The following is a 26,130-nucleotide window of genomic DNA, read 5'->3' as shown; positions in this document are numbered from 1 at the left end:
TTTCATAAAATATCAGTGAATTCTGCATTTTTACCCAGTGCTGAAATTGAATTTTATTGACTTTTATAAATCACAAATTTTAAAATATTTAATATTTCAAAGTGTGTTAATTATATGAGTATTATTCCATCTAAATTATTGATGTTTAAAACTTGTGGTTAAACTACTGCTTATGGTTGACACACAGCCTGCCGAGAGGAAAGAAAAGTCTTTATTGTGGTATTTTGAGGCGCTTCTCCTGACACCATCATCCCCCCCCCCCCCCCCCCCCCCCCCCCCCCGCCCTCCCCCAAGTCTGAGTAGCCACCCTGATCAAAGGCAGAACTGTGTTTAATATCAATAAATGAGTAGAAAATGAAAAGTAAACGTGACAGTTTTGTGTACAGTTATTTCATAACTGCTTAAAGCACTAAATAATGATCAGAAGCTTAGCAGTAGAAGATTTTTGAGGCTCAAGGGTAAGTTAAAAGTGCAGAGGACAAGAAATCTTCTGTACCGATAATATTTCATGATCTGTGAGTAATAATGTGATATTCTCTGAATCAAAAAGCAGTTCGTTACATGGGTAATTTATTTGGCAGTGTGTGTTAAATCTTATGGAAGAAATGAAATAGGTTATCTTTCTAAAGTGTGAACTATACTTCTTTGTCAACCACGATTTGCAATTACGTGTGTGTGGGCACATGCGTGCACTCACATGCGTGCGTGGCTGTATGTGTAGGGAGCAGTCAGAGCTCAAATGAGTACAGTTGTTACAATGAGAGACATAAAATTTAAAAACCTGATAAAAAGTTAGTAACAGCATATAAACTTTTTTATTAAGTATGTGTTTAAGCTTTAATACAGTGCTAAAAATCGTAATAACTTTTTTATTAAGTATGTGTTTAAGCTTTAATACAGTGCTAAAAATCGTAATAGTCTTGTGCTTTTTTTTATGTAGGAATCTATCTACGTACCAGACCCAGTGGTTTCAATGTCTATTAAGCCAGTGAATTCAAAAGACAGAGATAACTTCAGCAAGGCTGTAGCACGTTTCACAAAAGAGGATCCTACATTCCGCTTTCATTACGATCCAGACAGCAAAGAGACTATTGTATCTGGCATGGGAGAGCTACATTTGGAAATTTATGCACAAGTAAGTTCCTTATGCCATGTGTTTTACAAGGATTTTAACTTTGCGTATCATGATTACTATGAAAATAAGCAAGAGCTGTGCATAATAAAAGCCTGCCGCAACAGAATTTAATGCTGGTTTTCCACATGATTGACCAACATTCTGTATAAAGTTTGCACCTCTTTTCATTGGTAGTAATATTTATTTGCAAGTTAGGGACAACCACATATTATAATATAAGACAATTTGTTCAATAATGATACAGCAAAACCACATATTATAATATAAGACAATTTGTTCAATAATGATACAGCAAACCAGTGCCACCACTTCTGATGTGGTCATTGTTGGCATACTTACTAATATTTGGCATATGCTGGCAATTCCTTAATATAGATCATGTAAATGTTAGTGACAGTCACTTACATAAACTGTGCTGGGATTTTATACCAGGTGAAAACAATACTTCTTGCAATTTAATTACAACATAAAGTCCAAATGTATTTCTTTCTGAATAGCATGTTTTTCTTCATTCCCATTACATTAGTTATTGTTTCATTCACTTAAGAACCCCCGGGTAAATGTAGATTAATAGTTGTTGGAATCAGCTAGAAGTAATATAATATACAGGGTTATTACAAATGATTGAAGCGATTTCACAGCTCTACAATAACTTTATTATTTGAGATATTTTCATAATGCTTTGCACACACATACAAAAACTCAAAAAGTTTTTTTTAGGCATTCACAAATGTTCGATATGTGCCCCTTTAGTGATTCGGCAGACATCAAGCCGATAATCAAGTTCCTCCCACACTCGGCGCAGCATGTCCCCATCAATAAGTTCGAAAGCATCGTTGATTCGAGCTCGCAGTTCTGGCGCGTTTCTTGGTAGAGGAGGTTTAAACACTGAATCTTTCACATAACCCCACAGAAAGAAATCGCATGGGGGTTAAGTCGGGAGAGCGTGGAGGCCATGACATGAATTGTTAATCATGATCTCCACCACGACCGATCCATCGGTTTTCCAATCTCCTGTTTAAGAAATGCTTCTGCTTTAGCCTTTTCCGTAAGATTTTCCAAACCGTCGGCTGTGGTATGTTTAGCTCACTGCAGGCCGACCCGTTGATTTTCCCTTACAGAGGCATCCAGAAGCTTTAAACTGCGCATACCATCGCCGAACGGAGTTAGCAGTTGGTGGATCTTTGTTTAACTTCATCCTGAAGTGTCGTTGCACTGTTATGACTGACTGCTGTGAGTGCATTTCAAGCACGACATACGCTTTCTCGGCTCCTGTCGCCATTTTGTCTCACTGCGCTCTCGAGCACTCTGGCGGCAGAAACCTGAAGTGCGGCTTCAGCCGAACAAAACTTTATGAGTTTTTCTGCGTATCTGTAGTGTGTCGTGACCATATGTCAATGAATGGAGCTACAGTGAATTTATGAAATCGCTTCAATCATTTGTAATAGCCCTGTATTGGCAAATTATTCAAAAAGAGTAAATACAAACAAACGTATGACAAACAAACGTATGACACATCTCTTCTTTTAAGTTGCGACTACACTACCCTCCAGACAAGTTTACTTTTATATAATTTCAGTAACACTTTTGTATGTTTGGTGACTCTCCCACACCTTAACTCCGTTTTTTAATTCTGGAATATTTTGTGCTGAGTAATTTGTCATAATAATAATTTTATATACATTCAGTTTTCTTGATCCCATTATTGAACAATATTTTTGTGACATTTTCAGTACTAACTGATTTTACACCATCCATACCACTGTCTATATGTGTCTTCCAATTTAAAGTGCGTCTACTGAAAATACACTTTAAACTGCCTTTACTCTGTAGCTTTGTAAAGCACAGTTTCCAGCATCACTTGTTGTTAGACTCCATTTAATGATTCCGACACTAACTAAAACTAATTACTGTTTGCTTGAAATTCCAGTCCTTCTGAAACTGCGTGTATTCTGATGTGATTAATAGTCCCATTCTCATCACAGTTTCCGGCAGTGTACCATGTTTTGAAATTATAAAGTTTAAATGTGTGACAACTTAGGATTTGTTTAAATGGTGCAACAGTACATTTTCTGGATCAAGAGAATAGGAATGAATCACAAGCAAATACTATTTGCAGAATAATTTGAACAAATCAGCTCCAACTTATTGTCATGCTCAATTGGGGATTCTCCACGTGACGAGTTCTATGTGAGTTATTAGTGTCCAGGATGCTTTTTACGAACAGTTTGACAAGTTACTCAGAGTAATTTAAAATTCTTGGCCACTTGGACCATCAAATTACAGAACTTTCTTGTTTTGCCGTGTAAAATTGTTTTCATAATATTCTGCTTTTCGTTTTGCAGATTACTACTTTTCAGTTTTCCATACTTCTAAGGTTTTTATCAACATGTATAATAAAGAAGATTGTGCAAATGTATTATGACTTAAAGAACACTACAGTTTGCTAACTACCTCTCACAAATAATTTTTAAGGCTTTATGCAAGCATTGTCAGTCTCATGTTCAGCACTTTTTGTTGACAGCTCTTACAATTATTCATAAATAATGTGTATATGATGATAGCAACTGACACAATTTTTGGAATTAGTTATTTCAGAGTCTGAGATAAATTGCATTTATATAATGAAAAGGATAGTTGCTACTCACCATGTAGCAGAGATCCTAAGTTGAAAAAAGGCACCAACACAAAGACTGTCAGGAAGTTAGCTTTCGGCCAACAAGGCCTTTGTCAAAAATTGACAACACAACACAACACACACACACACACACACACACAGCTCACACAAACATGACCACAGTGTCTGTAACTGTGGCCAGACTGCGAGCAGCAGTACATTATGGAAGAGGCAACTGGGTGGGGGTAAGGAGGAGGCAGGGGTGGAAAGGGGGGAGGGATAGGGTTGTAGGGGTGGGGTACATGTAAAGTGCTCCTGGGAGTGTGCAGGGATGAGGTGGAGAGTATAGCAGCTAGGTACGATCAGGAGGTTAGCTTGGGGGGGGGGGGGGGGGGGGTTAACAAAAGAGGAGCAAAGTAAAAAGACTGGGTGCATTGGTGGAATAGTAGAGGACTGTGTGGTGATGTAATGGGAACAGGGAAGAGGCTAGATGGGTATGGAAAATGACTAATAACGGTTGAGGCTAGGAGGGCTATGCGAATATAGGATACATTGCAAAGAGAGTTCCCAGTTGCGCATTTCAGAAAAGTCGATGTTGATGGGAAGTATCCAGATGGCAAAAACTGTGAAGCAGTCATTGAAATGAAGTACATCGTATTGGGTGGCATGCACAACAAGAGGATGGTCCAGTTGTTTCTTGGGCATAGTTTGTTGGTGGCCATTCATGTGGAGATATAGCTTGTTGGTTGCCATGCCCTCATAGAATGCAACATAGTGGTTGCAGCTTAACTTATAGATCACATGGCTGGTTTCACAAGTAACCCTGCCTTTGATGGGATACGTGATGGATGTGACCAGACTGGAGTTGGTGGTGGTGGTGAGAGGACGTATGGGACAGATCTTGCATCTAGGTCTATTACAGGGGTATGAGCCATGAGGCATGGAGTTGGGAGTAGAGATTGTGTTGGGATGTACAAGGATATTATGTAGGTTTGGTGGGTTGCGGAGTACCACTGTGGGAGTGTTGGGGAGGATAGTGGGTGCGACATTTCTCGTTTCAGGGCATGACGAGAGGTAGTCGAAACCTTAGCGGAGAATGTAATTCAGTTGCTCCAGTCTTGCATGGCACTGAGTCATGAGGGGAATGCTCCTCTGTGGCCGGATGGTGGGACTTTGGGAGATGTTGAGTGACTGGAAAGATAAGGCATAGGAGACATGTTTTTGTACAAGGTTGGGAGGTCAGCTGTGGCATAGAAACAACTGGACCACCCTGTCGCTGAGCACGCTGCCCAACAATGTGTCCTTCATTTCAACGAGTGCTTGACAGCTTGTGCCATGTGAATCTTCCTACCGACCCCAGCTTTTCTGAATTTTGCAGGTAGGAACTCTCCCTGCAATATATCCTATGTTCCCGTAACTCTCCTGGTCTCAACCTTCATTAGTCATTGTCCATACCCATCTAGCCCCTGCCCTCTTCCCGTTTCAGCACTAAACAACCCTCTACTCCACCATTGCACCCAGTCTTCTTATTTCTCTTCTTTTCCACTATCACCCCTCCCCCCCTTTTCTTCGCCCTCCGTCTAAGCTCCTGACTGCACCTAGCTGCTCTACTATCCACCTCGTCCCTGTACACTTCCAGCAGCACTTTACTGTCCCCTATCCCTACCTTGCTATCCTTCCCCCTCCCTGCGAAAGCCTCCCCTTTACCCTGACCCAGTTGCCTATCCCACAATGCACTGTTGCTTGCAGTCTGGCTCCAGCTTCCAGAGACTGGGCATGTTCGTGTGAGTTGTGCTTGCATGCGTGTGTGTGTGTGGGGGGGGGGGGGGGGGGTCTGTTTTTGACAAAGACCTTGTTGGCCCAAAGCTATCTGTCCAACAGTCTTTTTGTTATGCCTTTCTGCGACTCAGCATCTCCGCTATATGGTGAGTAGCGACTATCCTTTTCATTATATTGTTACATTTCATCCTGTATTTTCCATTGTTTGATAAATTGTATTTATTTTATTCTGCATTTCCAGAGAATGCAAAGAGAGTATTCCTGTGAAGTTGTACTTGGTAAGCCCAAAGTTTCCTTCAGAGAGACTCTTGTTAAATCCTGTGAATTTGACTATCTGCATAAGAAGCAGTCTGGAGGTGCTGGGCAGTATGCAAGAGTAATTGGTGTATTGGAGGTAATAATGATATTGACAAATGCATTAAGCTAAGGTGATGTTGATTAACTCAAAGGAGTGCAAAATTTCTGAACACTGCATCAAACATAAAAATTATTTTAAAAAATTCTTCCAGCCACTTCCTCCAGAGGCAAATACAGTTTTGGAGTTTTCGGATGAAACAAAGGGAACAAATGTGCCTAAGCAGTTCATTCCTGGAGTAGAGAAAGGATTTCGTCAGATGGCAGAGAAAGGTTTGTGCAATCAAAACTACATCATATATTTATCAGGTTTCTATCTGTACTAATCATTACATTCTTTTCTTTTATGTTATTGCTGCACTTTCACATTGTACAGTTTTATGCTGGAAAGTAGTATGTATCAATTGTGTAACAAATTCATGATTTATTAGGTACGAGTGTAATAAGAAAACAAGACTGTAATGAAATAGGGAGTTGAGTCACATACAATTAAAAACTTGATCTTCGTATGTTCAGTGAAAGTCACATTTATGAAATAGTTGAAAGTTCTACATATGGAATCGCCTTGTCGTGCATGTCCGGTCGTTTCTTGCTGAATTGGACACTTCCCCTCTACCACCTTTCCTGTGGTCCCCTTTCGTACAGTTCCACGGTCCATACCTCGGCCACGGCTTCGGCTGGACCTATTGCAAGCTCCCAAAGGCTCAGTTCCACCCGAAGCCCTCCTAGGGCACTTTCTCTCTCTTCTCGGCAAGTTTGAGGGCTCTGCTTCCCTCGACATGCTTTGGTAATGACTTTATGCCTTTTACAACAGTAGATGTTCAGTGACTTTCATTTGGACCCCAGGACATATCGGGATACTGACCAACGAACTTGCTGACCGCCTGGCCAAACAGGCTACCAGTAAAACAACTCTGGAGATTGGCCTGCCGGAGACTGATTTGCGATCGGTCTTCAGCCGCAAAGTTTTTGCGGTCTGGGATACTGAATGGCGCACCCTCAGTTCACCAAATAAACTTCATGTTATCAAGGAGACAACAAATGTGTGGCAGTCATCCGTGCGAGCCACTCGCAGGGAATCTGTTGTCCTTTGCCTGCTCCACATTGGCCATACGTGGCTAACACATGGTCACCTCCTCCGTCGTGAGGACCCACCTCGGTATCACTGTGACTCCCCGATGACTGCCGTCCACATCTTGTTAACTGCCCAGTTTTAGCTGCTCTGTGATGGACTTTTAACCTTCCCAGCACTGTACCTTCAGTATTGGGTGCCAATGTCTCAACAGTAGATTTAGTTTTACATTTTATTCATGATTGGGGGGGGGGGGGGTTGTATCATACCATCTAAGGGTGGGCGTCTGGCCTTCTCTCAGAGGCCTCCACCCTCCCTCTGATTTAACTCTCTGTCACCCTATCTTTACATTTTGTTTGTGTTGTTGTTCGTCTTTTTCCCTGTGAGTGTTCATCTCGCGTTGTCTTTTTGGGCTGGACATTTTAGTGTGCAGAGTGGCTGGCTCACCCTATTTTATTATTATGATCAGCCAGTCCAGACCATCTGCTCTAAGGTTTCAACACCTTCATCTGCTTTTCCTTGTGTACATTTCTCCCTTTTTTGTTCATTTCTTTCATTTTCTCTTTCGGTGTGCTTAAACATTCCTTTTACCCCCTTTTACTTTCCCAAACTAATTTGGGTGTTGTTTTACCTCGAGCCTTGTTTGCGTCAGGAAAAAGGGACTGATGACTCTGTAGTTTGTTCCGTTTATACCCCAAACCAACCAACCAATGTACATTATGGTTAACTGAATCAAACTGAGCCTTGGCAGTCCTCAGAATTATAATTTGGTATATACTTTTCACCATTTCAGAGACAACTTAGTGCCTACTAGTCTTCTTCACATCCAGTTCATTTTTCTTTTCCTACTCTCTTCTCTGCATGCATTCCACATGTCTACCTCCTGGTAGAGTTTATAAGGGTCATGAACAGCGTCATATGTTGAGTAATCACTGTGAAGGACACTGAGCTGTCCTGTGCTCATGTGAAACAGTGTTACGAGCACTTCACAGAGTTTGAAATTGGCTCCATTGTGGACCTCTGTTTGGCCAGATTGTCAACTTGTGCAATATATTTGTGGGGCATTTGGATGTGACAGTGGCCTGATGTCGGTGTGCACAGAAATACAAGGACAGGTCAAGGTCCTCGACCACATCTGACCACCACAAGAGGAATTACCACACTGTGCACTGAGCACATAAGAACACTGTCATATTTGCACCTGCCATCCAAGAGCAAGTAATGGACACCCTGTGACATTCTATGTCATCCTGCACTATTAGTCAGTGTGTTGCAGCAGCAAAATTAGGGAATTACCATCCCATGTTTAGGCTGCCATTAACACCACAGCACAAACAGCTGCATTTGGAATTGTGCTGTGGCTGGGAAGCATGGACTGCTGACAAATTATTTCACACATTGTTAAGCAATGGACCCCAGTATTGCAGTCCAAGAAAACCATCACCATGGAGTATGACAGTGACCTAGAGAGAGGTCTTATTCTTCTAATGTTTTAGAGAGGCACAAGAGTGTTACTCGTGGCATCAGGGTGTGGGCAGCTATTGGTTGGCTGGTAGTTATTGAGAGATTGCTGATGGCACAATGGTATATCATGGATGGACATCCCGTGTCCTCGTGTGTTCTCTCTCGTGACAGCATTGTGGTGCCATTTTTGAACAGGGCAATGCTCATCCGCTCATGTTACATGATGAGATTTGACTGTGGCCAGTAAGATCCCCAAATCTGCCCCAGACAGAACATGTGTGGGAACAGCTTGGATGTCAGCTCTGTTTCTGTGTCCAGGATATCAAGGACCAGTTACAGCAGCTGTGAGCCAACTTATTTCAGAAAAAGATATGACTTTGACACCCTTCTCAAATAGATCAGTGCATACATCCATGGCAGTAAGGGTGCAATGCCATGCTAATAAGTGAGAGCATATTGCTATGTTCTCTCTAAAATTGATTCAGTTTTCTAATCACCAGAGTAATGTGCGGTGCGTGCGCATTTGTATGGGCACACACACACTAAGTTGCTGCATTCAAAAGTTTAGAAGGTTTTACTAACTTCTATTTAAAATGCTATCTTTGTTCATGTGATAAAAAATGCATTTTAAAGATCATCATTTGATTCTACAAAAAAATTTGGTCTTCGGGACAGTTGATCTTGCCCCACTTGACTGTGATTTCAACTCTTGCTAAAAGTCCCTGACTTACATATCATCAATAGTCATGTTTCAGTGCAAGAAAGGTTGACCTTCAGTGTCAAATATTTGTTTCAACAAAGTCACAATGTTCAGCACTGTGTAGAAATTTTTCTCTTGTTCAACTCATTTGTTAAAAAACGGTATACTGATGTTGATAGAAATTTCCTCACATGCTGCACTATGATTTTCAAGAGCATCTGCCACAATTTTCACACTGAATTCATCTGTTGTTTTTTGGTTATGCTAATCTTAGTTTATTGTTTGTGCTCACACAACTTTCACAAAAATCGTTAGCTCAATGAGAAGGTGTACTGCTGTCCAGTGTTAATATATGAGAAACTTCAAATAAACTACTTGGATTCCAGTCAGATTTTTGCCACTTAAAGTTTCTATCTTTATGTATGAACCTAAACTGTCACAGAATACACAATTATTGTGGGCGTTATTTCTGACTTTCATTATTACAATACAGAATGTGATATTGACAAAAATAAGACAGAGTTATCATCCACAGGCTATGCCCTGCAGCTGACTTAACTTACAATATTAATGTATTGTATAATTCACTTCACATTGTTGACGACCTATACATTATTTGTGTAATGACACCAATGAATGCTCAATCTTCTAACTGTTCTTACATATTTCACCAACAGTTTTCAACTCCATTTGGTCGTTCAGCAGCCATAGGTCTAAGGTTGATGTTTATCTGAAATGGTTTAAAACTGTGGTTCAGCTTCTATAATACAATTTATTAGATGATTGCCATGAACCTTCCGAATGATAAAGATCCTATGTACAATTTTTTTATAATAATTGGTTGATAAGCAACTGTGTAAGTATTTCTGACATTTTAAAATAAAAAGAATATTAACAAGAGTATTTTGTAAACGTGTGGTCATGAGTGTCCTAATAGCTCAGAAGAAAATTATTTGTTTGTTCTTTTGCAATTGCAGCCTATTATCTTGATGGCTGATAATTTGCTTTTCTAATGTACTTGTTTTTTGAATGTGTTTTTTCCATCTTAGGTCTTCTGTCTGGCCACAAAATAGCAGGGGTGAAATTCAGATTATTTGATGGTGCTCACCACATTGTTGACTCTAGTGAACTGGCATTCATGCTTGCAGCACATGGAGCTGTCAAACAAGGTATTATTCTAACATTGTCATTACATTTTGTTATATTTGTCCAGTTTAATGCTTCATTTAGTGTTGCTACATACGCTGATGAGCTGAAATATTATGACCACCTGCTTAATAACATGCCGGTCCACATTTGGAATATGATACAGCAATGATTCTACATGACACAGATTCAACAAGTCCTTTGTGGGTTTCTGGAGGTGTGTGGCACTATATGTCTATGCACCAATCTTGCAATTCACATAAAATACATGCTGATTGTTTTTGGACACAGAACTGACACCTACCAATGTCCAAAATACGTTCAGTTGGGTTCAGATCAGTGCGAGTTTACTGCTGTGCCAGTGGGTGGCATTCAATCTTGCATTGAGCAGTGGTCGCAATGTTTAACTCGTCAGTGTATGTAGTACTTGTTTACATTCAGGAATCTATTCAACGTCTTGGTTCCTGGTACATAGTATTTTTCACAATATAGAGCAGCCATAGTCATAGGTTCATTGGAGAAATCCAACCAGAACAGGGATCCATTAGGGATAGAATGTATGGGTGAGGAGAGGGAAGGAATATAAATGATCTTCAGGAATTATTTTTTAGGATAAAAATTGTAATAAATGCTGTGGAGGTAAACAATGAATGGAAGAACACATGAATAACTTAATTGCAATCTTAATGTATCCCTGCTACATTCATTTCAGAAAAGCCCACCTCTAACAGAACCATCCTCTTCCTGAAATACTGCCTAACCCAGGATATCCACCCAATGGCCTTCTTACAAAAATTCCTTATTCTGAATGCCAACCCCTCCTCAGACAAAGACCTCTTTAGTCATCACATTCTCCAATCCTAATCTCTCTTAAATCAATTTGTGCAGAATCTTTTTTCCATGGCTCAGGCATCATGGAAATTTTTCTGCTTCTTTTGTCTCTTATTGTGCAAATACAATTTCCTACACTCCATCACCCATATCTCCTGCCCTGTCAACCTCTCATGTCACACAAACCCTGCAATGTGGACTATTTCTCTCTGCTGAATTCCCCATAGCTCACTTCCATCCTTCCCACAAGAAGTAGAAATCAGGGAAACCCAGGACACTTGACAACCTATTCCACCCAAATTCAGTTACGCCGGACTCATCAAAGATCTATTATCATTCTTCTGATTCCTACAATAGCAACACTTTTATGCTGCTTACCTTTCTCAGTTGATGCCTCTTTTCAACTGCACTCTTCCCCGCTCTCATGTAACCACCCTCTTAACATCCCAGGAATTCACCTCCAACATGGTCTTACTATCTTTCCCTAGGTTCCTTTTCAATAACAGCTGGTGGCTATCTGCAGTGTGAAAGCGAAGCTGTATTTTGTCATCACCCCTGCAGATAAAGATTCCATCAGTGCCCTGGATCTCACAATGTTACCTGATGAAAGGTTTTTGCCAACTGTTGGACTCTTTCCACCAATAAACTCTGCCATAGTAATCTCATCCCAGAAGTAGAGCACAACATCGAATCTCCACTCTCATTCCTAGATGCTTCCTAGAACCTCTTGCCCCAAATCCATTCCTCTGCCCAACTCCCCCCCCCCCCCCAATACACACACACACACACACACACACACACACACACACACTTCCGTACCCTACCCACATCTTACATATGTTCCATAAAATCACCTGAACCGAGTACCCTGGAAGAAAAATTGTAGGTAGTCACTATGCTCACAAGAAAGGAATTTCTGTTGTAGTTGACCATCTCCAGCCTATTGCCTGAAACCTAATTTCCTGTCTTTGTTCATTTTTATGACATAGGCATTAGGCTGTGGTCTAAGGTCTGTTTCTTTTTGTCTTCTAATGTTGGAGACATCATCAGAGGCTATAAAGACTAGAATAGTAGCTACAACCAAACCAAACTATTTATACATATCCATGCAGTGGCTGAGTTGTAGCATCATCAGGCCACCTCCTAAGATCACGGAGATGTGCCAACTTGTGTTACGGAACTTGTAGGGTGAAAGAGTTGATGCTGTTAGATTCATTTAGTTCTAAGACAACCAACTTGTTTAATTTAAAGCCTTCTTTTTGTTAACATTGTTTCCGTGCTTTTCAATTTTGTGGTCTCTTCGTACGTGCTACCACAGTAATGATTGAATCTTGATAAAACAAATAGTAGTGGAGGAATGAATTTCGTGATTCCTGGTTACAGTTCATGATCTGCTACTGCTGATATATCCATGTTTCTTGGACAACTATTTCTGTCTTTAGGACAGGTGTTGTTAATGCTTCTTCTGGCTGTTCCTATGTTCACTTGACTGCATATACGAGGTGCATTCAAGTTCTAAGGCCTCCGATTTTTTTTCTCATTAACTATTCACCCGAAATTGATGAAACTGACGTTACTTCTTGACATAATCGCCCTGCAGACGTACACATTTTTCACAACGCTGACGCCATGATTCCATGGCAGCGGCGAAGGCTTCTTTAGGAGTCTGTTTTGACCATTGGAAAATCGCTGAGGCAATAGCAGCACGGCTGGTGAATGTGCGGCCACGGAGAGTGTCTTTCATTGTTGGAAAAAGCCAAAAGTCACTAGGAGCCAGGTCAGGTGAGTAGGGAGCATGAGGAATCACTTCAAAGTTGTTATCACGAAGAAACTGTTGCGTAACGTTAGCTCGATGTGCGGGTGCGTTGTCTTGGTGAAACAGCACACGCGCAGCCCTTCCCGGAAGTTTTTGTTGCAATGCAGGACGGAATTTGTTCTTCAAAACATTTTCGTAGAATGCACCTGTCACTGTAATGCCCTTTGGAACACAATGGGTAAGGATTACGCCTTTGCTGTCCCGGAACATGGACACCATCATTTTTTCAGCACTGGCGGTTACCCGAAATTTTTTTGGTGGCGGTGAATCTGTGTGCATCCATTGAGCTGGCTGGCGCTTTGTTTCTGGATTGAAAAATGGCATCCACGTCTCATCCATTGTCACAACCGACGAAAAGAAAGTCCCATTCATGCTGGCATTGCGCGTCAACATTGCTTGGCAACATGCCACACAGGCAGCCATGTGGTCGTCCGTCAGCATTCGTGGCACCCACCTGGATGACACTTTTCGCATTTTCAGGTCGTCATGCAGGATTGTGTGCACAGAAATGCCAACTCTGGAGGCAATCTGTTCAACAGTCATTCGGCGATCCCCCAAAACAATTCTCTCCACTTCCTCGATCATGTCGTCAGAGTGGCTTGTGCGAGCCTGAGGTTGTTTCGGTTTGTTGTCACACGATGTTCTGCCTTCATTAAACTGTCGCACCCACGAACGCACTTTCGACACATCCATAACTCCATCACCACATGTCTCCTTCAACTGTCGATGAATTTCAATTTGTTTCACACCACGCAAATTCAGAAAACGAATGATTGCACGCTGTTCAAGCAAGGAAAACATCGCCATTTTAAGTATTTAAAACAGTTCTCATTCTCGCCGCTGGCGGTAAAATTCCATCTGCCGTACGGTGCTGCCATCTCTGGGACGTATTGACAATGAACGCGGCCTCATTTTAAAACAATGCGCATGTTTCTATCTCTTTCCAGTCCGGAGAAAAAAAATCGGAGGCCTTAGAACTTGAATGCACCTCATAAAACATATTATGTATAACTGTGATGTGGCAAGTGGCACGCATAGGTCCTTTTGCGGTATTCAACCAGTGATGCACTTTTCTTGTCAGTTTGAAAAAAACTGAGTCAGTACCGTGATTTCTTAGCATCCTAACAATACGACATATGACTTTTTTTATGAGGAGAAGGAAAATATTTGGTTAACTTGTTCTTTTCTGCTGGAAGCTCCAGATGTTTTAGGATGTAATGGACCATTTATTACAGTAGACATTTCTTCTGAAAGTAATTCTTAAACGATCAAGCTCTTCTCAAAGTACTGTTTTTCACAGATTCTTTTAGCCTAGTCCACCAACACCTTAATTACTGCTCATTTCTGTTTGGAATGGTGATTGAAATTTTTGTGAAGGAACCTATCTTCCTGAATGGGATTTCTGTAGACTTTAGGGTACAAAGTTCAGTCATGTTTTTGGAGTACCTGTACTTCTAAAAATGAAGTTTGACCTTCTTTCTCTTTGTCTATTGTGAACTTTTTAAAAATTTAGAGTGTTTGTTCTTTCCACGGGGCCAAACAGCATCAACATGGCGAAACTGGATTTAGTCATCTTAGCCATCTGAAGGGCCGTTACTTCAAATTCACCACAAGTGTGCTGAGTGGGTTTCCCATAGCCACACCATCAGTTTGCTCATAGAATTTGTTGTCCCATAGAAAATAAGTTGACTAAGTGTTTGGAGATATCTCCCATATCCTTGTGAAAATACATTCCACCTGTGACATCAATTCATTAAGATAAACCTTTTGAATTTTATTCTTCTGTTAATATAAGTGTCAGTTTTTCATATAAATGGCTGTGGCCAAATGTTTGGTAATCCCATAGGTCGGGCAGGCAATAATGCTAACAGTAGGCCTTTACAGAATGCCAGGCTTTTGAATTTTTAATAAACCATACAAGTTTGGTGGCAACACTTCCAATTTGATAACAACTTCTTTCAGTGGAAGAAATCAAAGAGGCTTTTTATTAGATAACAGAGTCTTCTTAGTTGTTAGGCAGCATCAAATTCCTCTTCAAACTTCTTCACTACTCAACATTTCGATCCCTCTGCTAGCATCCTCTTCAGAATTCCACGTGTGGTCTGGAGTGTTCTGCCATCAACGGACCAGTGGAATCCTGAAGAAGATGCCATCAAAACTTCAAGGAATGAAGAAGTTTGAAGAGGAATTTGATGCCACCTAATGACTCAGAAAATTTTATAATCAATGATGGCAGCCATAGGGCTTTTATTCACTTGTTCATTACCTCAAGAGCAGAAATTGTGGGATCTCTTTTAAGTTTTCTGAATCTTCGTAGTTTTAATCTTGAATTTTACAGATGCTTGCTGAGGTTTCTTGAGTTTGAAGGTACTATCTGAGTGTTTATACCCTCAGGCGATGTCACCAGTATTAGGAGACAAAATGTTAGGCACAGAAACATGCCTTACACCATGGTCTATTGTCCATGTAACAAAACTCAATGAAGATGCAAAACTGGATGTAAAAGCCTGCACTGTACGATCTAACTACCTACTTTAAGGACATGAATTGCATTCTTCATTGTCCCTCTGCCATCTCTTTCCCATTATCAGCTGGACCCATGTATGTAACTTGTCATGAGTCATGGCTGGATATCTCAGTCAGTAAGAACATTGCCTGTGAAAGGTAAGATTCTGTACAACTATTTGTCTGGCATACAGCTTTAATCTGCCAGAAAGTTGAACACAAATACTGCTCAGAATGGTTGTCTGGGTTTAACTATTTGAATGTTAATATTGCCAAATTCGTCAGCGCATATTCTCATTTCAAGATCTCTTTCTCTTGTCTTCTCAGTAGCATTGAGGCAATCAAGTCCCTTCATTCATTCTAAAATGGCAGCGAGTTTTCTTGCTATAGAAATCACAACGTATAATAGTTTGTGTTATAAAAAAATAATTGTCTGTATTAGAGTCTGGAGTCATTGAATTTTCTGCATTTTTGTATACAAAAAAGAAATATTCATCCCACAGGAACACAGTTCTCCAGGAACTGCAATATCAAGAAGGATATACTTGATTGAACTTTAAACCATAGATTAGCTGCATTATGAAGCACATTCATCATACCCCCAATGTTTAGTGTTGTGTTTATACATTATTGTAAAGGAGTTATTTCATAATGTAAAAAGCTAGTGCTGTACTGTACATTCACTTCCTAGCACCAGTCAGTATACACACTATCAGCCAACAAGAAGACCATGACAATGGTGTCTGGTTTCTATTTTGTGTACCACAACTTCCCCTTTGTTTAAATAAAAATCTGACTCAGCATCATCCACAGTGACTGATACATTCAGCTCAGCAAAAGAACTGTGGTGTAATGTTGCCTACATGAAGAAGAAAAAGAACAAAAAATGAGTGTGAAGGTGAGTCGTGAAATGAAAGATCTATACGCCAAAGTCCCTACTGTGTGACTAGTAATTTACTATATAGAATGCGTTGCTTTACATATGCTTTTAAGTACCTTTTAAAATAAGTATGTTATAGTAATCACTTTAATCTTAACAGGCAGTCTATTGTAAAGTTTTATTCCATGGTAGAAAATTCTGTTTTGAGTTTTTTGTTAAAAAAATAATTGGTAAATGTGAGATTAGTCTGTTCTTTTTCTATGATCATGGATAGAGCTGTCCATACTGTAATTAGGAAGCATTTTTATGTGTAGAACTGGTTGTTAACAGTATTCACTTGTCAAAGTTAAGATACACGATGTTTTGAGCAGATTACCAAGTATTGAGTTGTTGGCCAAACGTATGTCATATATGTTCAGTGGGTGACAAGTAAGGGCAGGAATATGTTGTTCCTTAATAAAAAGTCTCACACATTTGTTGCTACGCATGAGTGGGTGTTGCCCTTCTGGCAGTGGTGTGAAGGAGGGACAGTACTCTCTGTTCCAAAACCTTCCTGCAGTAGCCATTGCTGTTCAAGAGTTCCTTCGGTATGTAGGAGTCAAGGTGTTTCATCTTGTATCTGTTCATGTGATGGCCTACACAATCAAAGCTATCATTTACCTATTCTGCCTATCAGCAGTGCAGACTGCCACACTGTGGTCACCACAGTAGTGTGCAGACACCACTGCAAGACTTAACACAAAACACAACAGTTTGCCACTTCACACATCAATATTCGTGTACTCATAGCAGTCTGAGCCACTTGTGGCTTCTAGACAACAGAAGCTGGCATGGGTCATGTTGCCATTGTTTCAGGCCATAGCAAATGGTATCAAAACGTCAACACAGTCAAGGCTTGTATTAGTCTTAGCAATGGGTAAAATGTAAAAAATCTGTAGACATATTGTATCAAATTACATATAAATTAATTTGGTTATTAAAATTATGCTTCAGGAGTGTTTATTTTCTATTGTATATGTTATTTTGAACTTATTTGTTGTCATTTGTAATTTTAGTGTTTGAGAATGGTGTGTGGCAAATATTGGAACCAATCATGTCAGTTGAAATAACTGCACCGGAAGAATTTCAAGGAGTCATTGCTGGACATATAAGCAAGAGACATGGAATCGTAACAGGGACAGACAGTCAAGAAGGCTGGTTTACAATTTATGCTGAGGTTTGCCAGTTTTACACTTAATAGATTTTATAATTTAAATTTACAGTTTTATGTTAGATTTTTCAGATATGAAACTTGAAAAATATACTATAAATTTTTGTGTCTGTCACAAATGAATTATTGTATGTGTGTTCATGTTTGTTTGTTTGCATAATTTTCTTTCTTTGCTGTTACACAAAAATCGCCGTCTTATCCTTGTGATTATTGACAGAAGATTTAGAATAATGAATTGGAAACTATCTTTACATGTAATTAGTTGGTAAATGACATTAATGTCTCAACATTATTGTTGGTTCAGAATTGATGGTGAAGTGAACTGCTGAAATGTCGGTTTGTGATATTTCAAAGTATTTTCAGAAGGGGTTGAATATTTTTATTGCCAGTCTTGATTTTACTTTTGCCTTGCATATGTCAAGAGGCTTCTACATCAAATATGTTCACCATCATATGACCACTAAAATGCATTTCTTTAGCTGAATTTGCCAATAGGCAAGCAAATTATCCTACCTGGCTATAGCAGTGTGACTTGAAAGGAGGGTTGTGTGTGTGTGTGTGTGTTATATATATATATATATATATATATAATGGAAGGAAACATTCCACGTGGGAAAAATTATATATAAAAACAAAGATGAGGTGACTTACCGAACAAAAACGCTGGCAGGTCGATAGACACACAAACAAACACAAACATACACACAAAATTCAAGCTTTCGCAACAAATTGTTGCCTCATCAGGAAAGAGGGAAGGAGAGGGGAAGACGAAAGGAAGTGGGTTTTAAAGGAGAGGGTAAGGAGTCATTCCAATCCCGGGAGCGGAAAGACTTACCTTAGGGGGAAAAAAGGACAGGTATACACTCGCACACACGCACATATCCATCCACACATACAGACACAAGCAGACATATTTAAAGACAAAGAGTTTAGCCCAAACCCTTGACCAGATTAAGTATCTTTCATTTGAGAAACAACGCTAGCATTTCTGACACTGCACTGATTCCAATACAAAGAATACCCATGGCTTGATTTCCAAAAAAGAAAGAAGAGTGTCACAGGTTTGTTTGATTCATGGGAGGGGATCATGGAAACACTGAAAAATTTGTATTGGCAGACACTTGAAAATATATGCTAATTATTCCATGAAAACCTATGTACAAAGTTTCAAGAAACAGTATTAATTGAAGGATCTAGTGATATTTATGCTGAATGACAACTGTGTCCGTATTATGTCACAAACTTTGGTTTGACCTTTGAAGCCAGTCTCTCTGATACAGAAAAGTATTAAATAAAAATGATTGATGGGAAGCATTTTTTATGATAAAAACATATACAATTTTCAAAATAATGGTAGGTGTCAGATTGGCAGTTTATTAACCAAGGGGTAAACTAACAAAAAGAATGTGACAGATACAGTTACAAAAGCACTGCTAATGGCTAATAAGCTCCGTCCCTGTTAACATAGTCACCAGTTTTAATAAAAATAACATTGCAGCCATTGTGTTTATGTGGAATGAAAAAGAAGTCCAGAGCATATCAACTCCTTTTTGATTCACACTTTTTATTTATTTTTCCTGCTTTATTTTGTAGATGTGTTACATTTGTTACAGGACTCCCTTTCTTTCAGATATGCTGCAGTGTTTGAAATGAATTCAAGGACCAGTTTTAATATACTGTATAATTGAAATTTTTAATACTCTGTTGAGTATATCATTATTATGCATATATTATGATTTCAGGTACCTCTCAATGAAATGTTTGGTTATGCCTCTGAGCTGCGTTCCTCCACACAGGGGAAGGGGGAATTTGCCATGGATTACAGTCGCTACTCACCATGCCTACCCGATGTTCAAGAACAGCTAATGCAAGAATATCAAGAAAGCATTGGAAATGTACCTCAGCAGAAGAAAAGGAAAAATTAAATAAAGTCTTTAGATAATTTGATCTAAGCAAATTATATTTAGTTATCACAGTAATGGGGGAAAACTGTGGAATCAATATCCTTTCCACTTTTCGTTCCATTTGACTACTGTCTCTGTGAGTTACTGTGTAATAACTCAGTGTATTCTCCTCGATCAGTTGTGATATTTTGAATGTCTGATTACTAGACATTATTCAGTGGTCTAAAGACATAGATACAGTCTGTGAGATTATTTGTTGAAGAGATGTGGCTAGAGAACTTTTGCCACAAAACTGTGATTTGAAGAACAGGTTACCTATTTATGCTGAATGACAATTGTGTTTGTATTATATTACAAACTTTGGATGGACTTTAGAAGTCAATCTCTCTGATCTGGAAATGTAAGTTATTCGTATCAGGATGAGATGTAAATATTGTATATAGCAGTCAATAAAAGTATGAGACATTTGATGTTGTTGTTCATAGTTAAGAAACTGTGTTTGACTTTCAATTCTGTGTTACTACAGTTGACATATTTCTCAGCTTTTCAAAGATTTTAAATTGTTAACTTCACCTTCCATAAGATGAATACCTTTCACTGGTAACAACAGAGTATATTGTGATCTGTTTATAATAAATACAGAATTGCAAGGACTATTTGGAATGTTTGAATATGCAATGTAATGCCTGTCACCTTGTATAATTCTGTGCGGGCCAGCCTCATAATAATATTACATACATTTTGTTTCGTAATTATTACAGACAGAAATTGTAAATCTTCCTTTCCCTATACACAATTAAAACATTGGATATTGTATAATTCTCTTCCTCCAGCAAAGACACAGTATTTTGTGTTTTAATAATAAAAAGCATTCCACCATTCATCATCATGCTGCCAAACAGCGATCCAAGTATGACATGCATTCCAGCTCACAGCTTCAAATTACCAATGTTTTACTGCTGCATTCCGTAATGCCACACAGGCTCTCCCAAGTTGCTATGGGATTAGTATCCATGGGAAAAAGGATAGTGTGTAAAATGATTTAAACCCTTTTTTATTTAGGAGAATGTGGTGTATACAGGGTGAAAATGAAAGATATTAACAGTTATCTGGAAATCAATGGTATCTGTGCTAAAGGCAATGCACCAGCTTGCACAGTACACTCAAGTGGACTACACGTTATTCCCACGATGGCAGAGCCCTCGACACACACTCTGTTATCTACATTACTGGCCACCATTTCCACAATCGCACAGTAATTTTACTGAGACAGGCATATCTGTATGAATGCATAACCTTTGCGTGGGGGGAATGTGCCATGAATGCATGAATAAAGTACAGTTTAATTATAGTTCACTTTTCCATCCTCATCTTGTCAAATGTGTGCTTTACATTATTATTTTTATGCAGGTCGTTCAAAAGTAAAAGTACAAAAAACACTGCGAGTATAACTGAAGTCTTTATTCAGAAGTAATCACCAGAGGCTCAAGCGTAACTATCCCAGTGTTTCGCGAGCTATAGGATTCCCTGTTCCCGGGATTCCTGTGGCTGTGACAGAAGCCAGTCCTCCACTATGTCCTGTTTGTCATCCGAGATGAAGTCCTTCCCTTTTTTTTTTAGAGGACCAAACACATGGAATTCACACGGCAACATGTCCAGGTTGTGTGCCACCAGACGTTGAAGCTGTTCCCACTAGAACTTGGCCATTACACTCTGTGTGACCTTGGAGATATGTGGACAGGCATTATTGAGCAGAATCACTCCCACGCTGTTTGCTCTCGATAGATCTGCATGGGTTATCAGGTGTCTCACAGTAAGTTTCACTATTAATGATATTTCTGTGCTCGAGGAATTCGATCAGAGTATCAGACTTCTGACATCAGAAAAAGGCGGTGAGCTTCACATTGCCTGCTGAGGCCAAAGTTCAAAATTTTTAGGGGGAGGCGGTGACGCATGCCATGTTGCCTAGGTGTCTCACAATGTTATTCCATAGCGGCATATGCAGATTCAGTTGATCTGGTTTTTATGTCATTTCATACTTTTTCATTTGAACACTCCATATAGATCTGAAGATGACTTATGCCATGTCAAAGCTACTTAAAAAATAATGAGTATTTTTCTTTATACTAACAGTGGTAACAGTTTCCCAAAATATCTTAAGTAATCATGTACATAGATCAGCTGTGGAGCAACATGTGAGAATAACCCCAATATTAACACCAGGTAGGTCACTTATCAAACCATCAGTATTGTGCAAGGTATTTCTGGTACTGCTGTCATTCCCTCCAACCCCCACCCCACGCTGCCCTGCCCTGCCCTCTTGTTCCATTTGAGAATGGGAAGAACAACTGTCACAAAGTATCCATATGAGCTCATAATTTCTCGTGGGAGTGCTTCTGATGGTACTCCCTGACGTTTTGTGGTTATTGCTGTTTCCAGTGATTTATCACGAGTACTATAATATAACTTTATAAAAGTGGTGAGCTATAGCTCCTAAATATTTAAAGTGAGTAATATTTATGAGCCACGAAGAGGTCCTGATAAAATATAGCTTCATTCGCTACCAGTTTCAATCAAAATGATCATCATCAGGCAATATAAAATTATTTACAGCAGCCCTGTAGTGCAGTGCACGCCAATGTAAATATAAAATTATTTACAGATGTGTAAAAAATAATGTATATAGTCTCTGAAAAACAATATTTGTTTAATTAAATTGCATTGATAAAATTACAAAACAGAATGGGTGGCCAGTGGTTACCTTCAGCTGATAAACTCTTAGTGCTACCAAAAACCAGGAACTAAAGTACAAACAATTATCCTAGCTTGGAACTGTTTGTTCCTGACTCAGGTAAGATAGGGGCAGTTCACTCAGACCCCAGGAAGAGTAGGAGCCACATGTTGCAAAGATGACAACAGATGAGTTCCTCTCATGCTGGTGTCTTGAGTGACCTGTCCCTACTTTCCCTGAGGTAGGAATAAATAATTTCAAAAGTTACTGTAGTTTCTTGTAAGTGTGTGTGTGTGTGTGTGTGTGTGTGTGTGTGTGTGTGTCAGCAGTATTTCATCTCTTGAAACTAATTACTGGCCTGTCATTCTGTCTCTTAATTTTATAGTTTTCTCAAGTGATTTTGCATTTAATAAAAACCACATAGATATGCAGTTTCTGATGTACTGTGTACCTCACAATGTTAAATGTTCAAAATGACAGCTCCTGCCACAATGCATCATCAGTAACAATATAATTACCTGACATGTGTACTCTAATAGCTCTGTCACAATCTCTCAGCATCTATGGCTTCGCAATATATATTTGTTCTCTGTAGTTACTCCAAGGTAAGACTACAGGGAGCAGTAAATCAAGAGACTTAGCTAGATATCCCCACTTTCGTCCTGTGTATCTGTCAGGGAATGTGAGATCAGGAACGCCTTACACTGAATTGAAATTGGAGAGATACTCCATTCTATTCCAAGTAACAATCTACACCATCAAGAAATTCTTTAAGATCAGGAGTGATAATGTGAAACATTCTATAACAGTCGATACAAAGAAGTATGACCCAATCAGCCATGTGGAAGACACACAGCACTGATACTTGTGGTAAATTAACAAGCTTCTGCTCAATAATGTGTGGATTTTCATTATCTTAGTACATGCTGTTATGACACATTACTGTTCTGTTAAGTTTACTTCATACAACAAACAAATTAAATCTATAAACTTTTCTTTTTTCGACACAATCACAAAATTTTATTTGCCTATTGATATTGTTCTTGTTTGGAGCACAGAGAAGTCTCAAAATGTAAAGCTCCCTTTCCTCAGTTCACAAAATTTTTCAAACACTTGCTCTCGTGAGTGCAATGTTACAATAATATTGTCTCCCGGAATTCTCTAGGAATCACGTGAAAGCCTGACTCAATACAACTACATTTCTGTTGGTCATTAAACTTCTCTATCATCTGCAGCTTTACACCCTGTACTTTTCCATTGACTTCAAACTTGTCTGGGATTCTTCCAATCTTTAACCTAGTTAGTGGATGTGTTCCAGATTCAGTGCTGTAATGTTGTGGAGCCTCACTCACAATTTCTCTTTTTCCAGTAACACTTAACTACCCACTTCCATTGTTCAAATAACTGTACCATGATTTTTATAATTCTGCCACAAATAGTTTATGTAGTATTCTGTTTCAAAAAATGGATATATTATTTTCTGACATAAATTGTATATGTATGAGGTTTAGTAACTAAGAAACTTAGAAATATGCACACATTATTTTGAGGCAACTCGCATGTTACATGACTGTCCTTGGAACATAAAATCTCAGTATTTAAACAATAATCCATCCTGCTGTGCACAATTCCTATGTTATACCATTTGTCACTGGAGTCTGATGAGGTTTCTGTAACATTTTTGCACTTGTTCATCAAGCCCAGGACGGAATGCACCACTCATATTATAATCTCCATTATCTCTTCTATTAATCCTACCTGTTAATGAACCAGACACACAAACACTAAACGTGAACTGGTGAGGCTTTTTATAGCCATTTCTTTTGAAGATAAGCTACATTTCCTTACAATTCTTCCAATGAATCTGTCTGGCATTTGCTTTCAAGCAACAGGTGGTATATGGTGGTTCTAATTTAAGTTACTTCTGATGGTACTCTCTGACGTTTTGTGGTTATTGCTGTTTCCAGTGATTTATCACGAGTACTATAATATAACTTTATAAAAGTGGTGAGCTATAGTTCCTAAATATTTGAAGTGAGTAATATTTATGAGCCACGAAGAGGTCCTGATAAAATATAGCTTCATTCGCTACCAGTTTCAATCAAAATGATCATCATCAGGCAATATAAAATTATTTACAGCAGCCCTGTAGTGCAGTACACGCCAATGTAAATAATTTTATATCATCCTATTGTGATAGATTTTATTGAAACTGATAGCAAATAAAGGTTTGTTTTGTAAGCAGCTCATGGTGGTTCCTAAATATAACTTTCTTCAATGAATTGAATAGTTTTGTATCTTTCCACCTATTTACATTTGTATGTAATGTTTATTTATTGGGGATCAACTGATAGCCCTGCTCGAAGCATCAATCCTGTGCGGGTATCTGCATTTTGCTACAGTTTCTTGGAATAGCAACATTCCTATATACAACAGCATTATCTGAGCTTCCATTGTTATCCACCTGGTCATTTATATATAACATGAACAGTAAAAGGTCTATAATGCTCCCTCTGCAAACTCCCAAAATTACATCTATATATATATTCCAGAAGCCACTGTACAACGCATGGAGGAGGATACTTTATACTTATAAGGTCGATTTTGTGTCCCATTCCATTCACATGTTGAACAAAGTAAAAATGACTGTCTATACATCTTTGTATGTGCCCTCTGTTACCTTATTTTCATGATCCTTATGTAAGATATACAATGATGGCACCAGAATTGTTGCTCAGTCTTCTTCGAGTAAATATTCTCTGAATTTACCCAACAGGATTTCACAAGAACTGTGTTATCTTTCTTCCAAGAATTGCAAAGGATTTCAGTTAGAAGTTTCATATGGGCTACAGTGTATGTGACAATCAAACTAAGATGTGTCTTTGTCACTTTTCATTAATTTATTTGATATGCATGTATGTATCTGTTTATCTTGCAGGTTTACCCACAATTACAAGGAAGGATAGGAACACAGCAATCAGTCACAATTCCATTGGTTTCTTATTATTCTTGCATATACAGAGTTCAGCTATAAATAGCCATCTTCGGTGCATTTATAACTGAAATTTGAAAATGCAATGGGATTGCGAGTGATTGCTGTGTGTTCCTACACTTCCTCATAATGATATACGGCTGCTGTGCACAGCGGTTCCTTAAGTGGTTATCCACATATGTTTTGTATTTGCCACATCTAAAGTAAATGTTCTCAGCGTATCCTTTAAGCAAGTTGCTGGTGACTATAGCAGTTGGAACAAATATTGAAATTCTCCAAGTTTTCTTGGTGATCTTTATGCCTTTGGTGACCATTGTTTCTGTAACAACATCATGGTCATTATTCCCTCCATCATTATTTGTTGTTCTTTTCTTCATACACTTTCATCTTTTCACTCTCCTACCTTGCAATCCTTCCATATACAACACTTTTTCCCTCAGAATGTCTCTGTCAGCTGTTTTTTCAGCTTTTATATATATTTTTTATTTATTTATTTTTTATTTTATGGTTCCAACGTGTTGTTGACTTATTATCACACAAATATTTCGAGATCTTTTCGGTTGATATACTCTCTTGTATTTGATATTAATGTCCAAAAAAATACCACGTTTTTTCTCTTTACCTTTGATATGTTTTCTATGGTACTTTTGTAATTATCACCTTGGCAGCATTTCTAATTTATCTAATTATAGTATAATGGTACACATACTCTAGCATATAGACATTCTGGTTTTACTAATGTATTCTAATGCCTTATTTATGAATTTTTAGACAGGAACTTTTTATTGTAAATTTTTTATAGTTGTGCCATATGCCCTTCCTATTTTATGTATCCTTTGCCCTACAGCAGCTTTTTCTGAACGGTTTTCTTGTCTTCCCAAGATATTTAATTTTTTTTTTACCTTCTCTATTTGTCCAATATCTCTTTTTCATGAGTTTCAGGACATTTTTAATGTTTGTTAAAAATGTAGTTTTCTCTCCAGAAATTCTTAAG

The 26,130-nt window shown here is 38.8% G+C and overlaps 1 protein-coding gene across 1 annotated transcript in view; it reads left to right on the top strand.

The window, feature by feature from the left end:
* Positions 1-19,880, top strand: part of LOC124594928 (elongation factor G, mitochondrial) — a 78,268-nt gene extending 58,388 nt beyond the window's left edge. The window contains exons 10-15 of the mRNA XM_047133426.1: positions 941-1,135; positions 5,773-5,925; positions 6,041-6,158; positions 10,171-10,290; positions 17,355-17,515; positions 19,252-19,880. Of these exons, the coding sequence (XP_046989382.1) occupies positions 941-1,135; positions 5,773-5,925; positions 6,041-6,158; positions 10,171-10,290; positions 17,355-17,515; positions 19,252-19,434 (930 nt within the window). The 3' untranslated portion in view covers positions 19,435-19,880. The remainder of the gene's footprint in view (positions 1-940; positions 1,136-5,772; positions 5,926-6,040; positions 6,159-10,170; positions 10,291-17,354; positions 17,516-19,251) is intronic.
* Positions 19,881-26,130: the final 6,250 nt, after the last annotated feature.

Source organism: Schistocerca americana, chromosome 2, assembly GCF_021461395.2.
Source record: "Schistocerca americana isolate TAMUIC-IGC-003095 chromosome 2, iqSchAmer2.1, whole genome shotgun sequence".
Lineage (NCBI taxonomy): Eukaryota > Metazoa > Arthropoda > Insecta > Orthoptera > Acrididae > Schistocerca > Schistocerca americana.
This window is presented reverse-complemented; position numbering and strand designations above follow the sequence as displayed.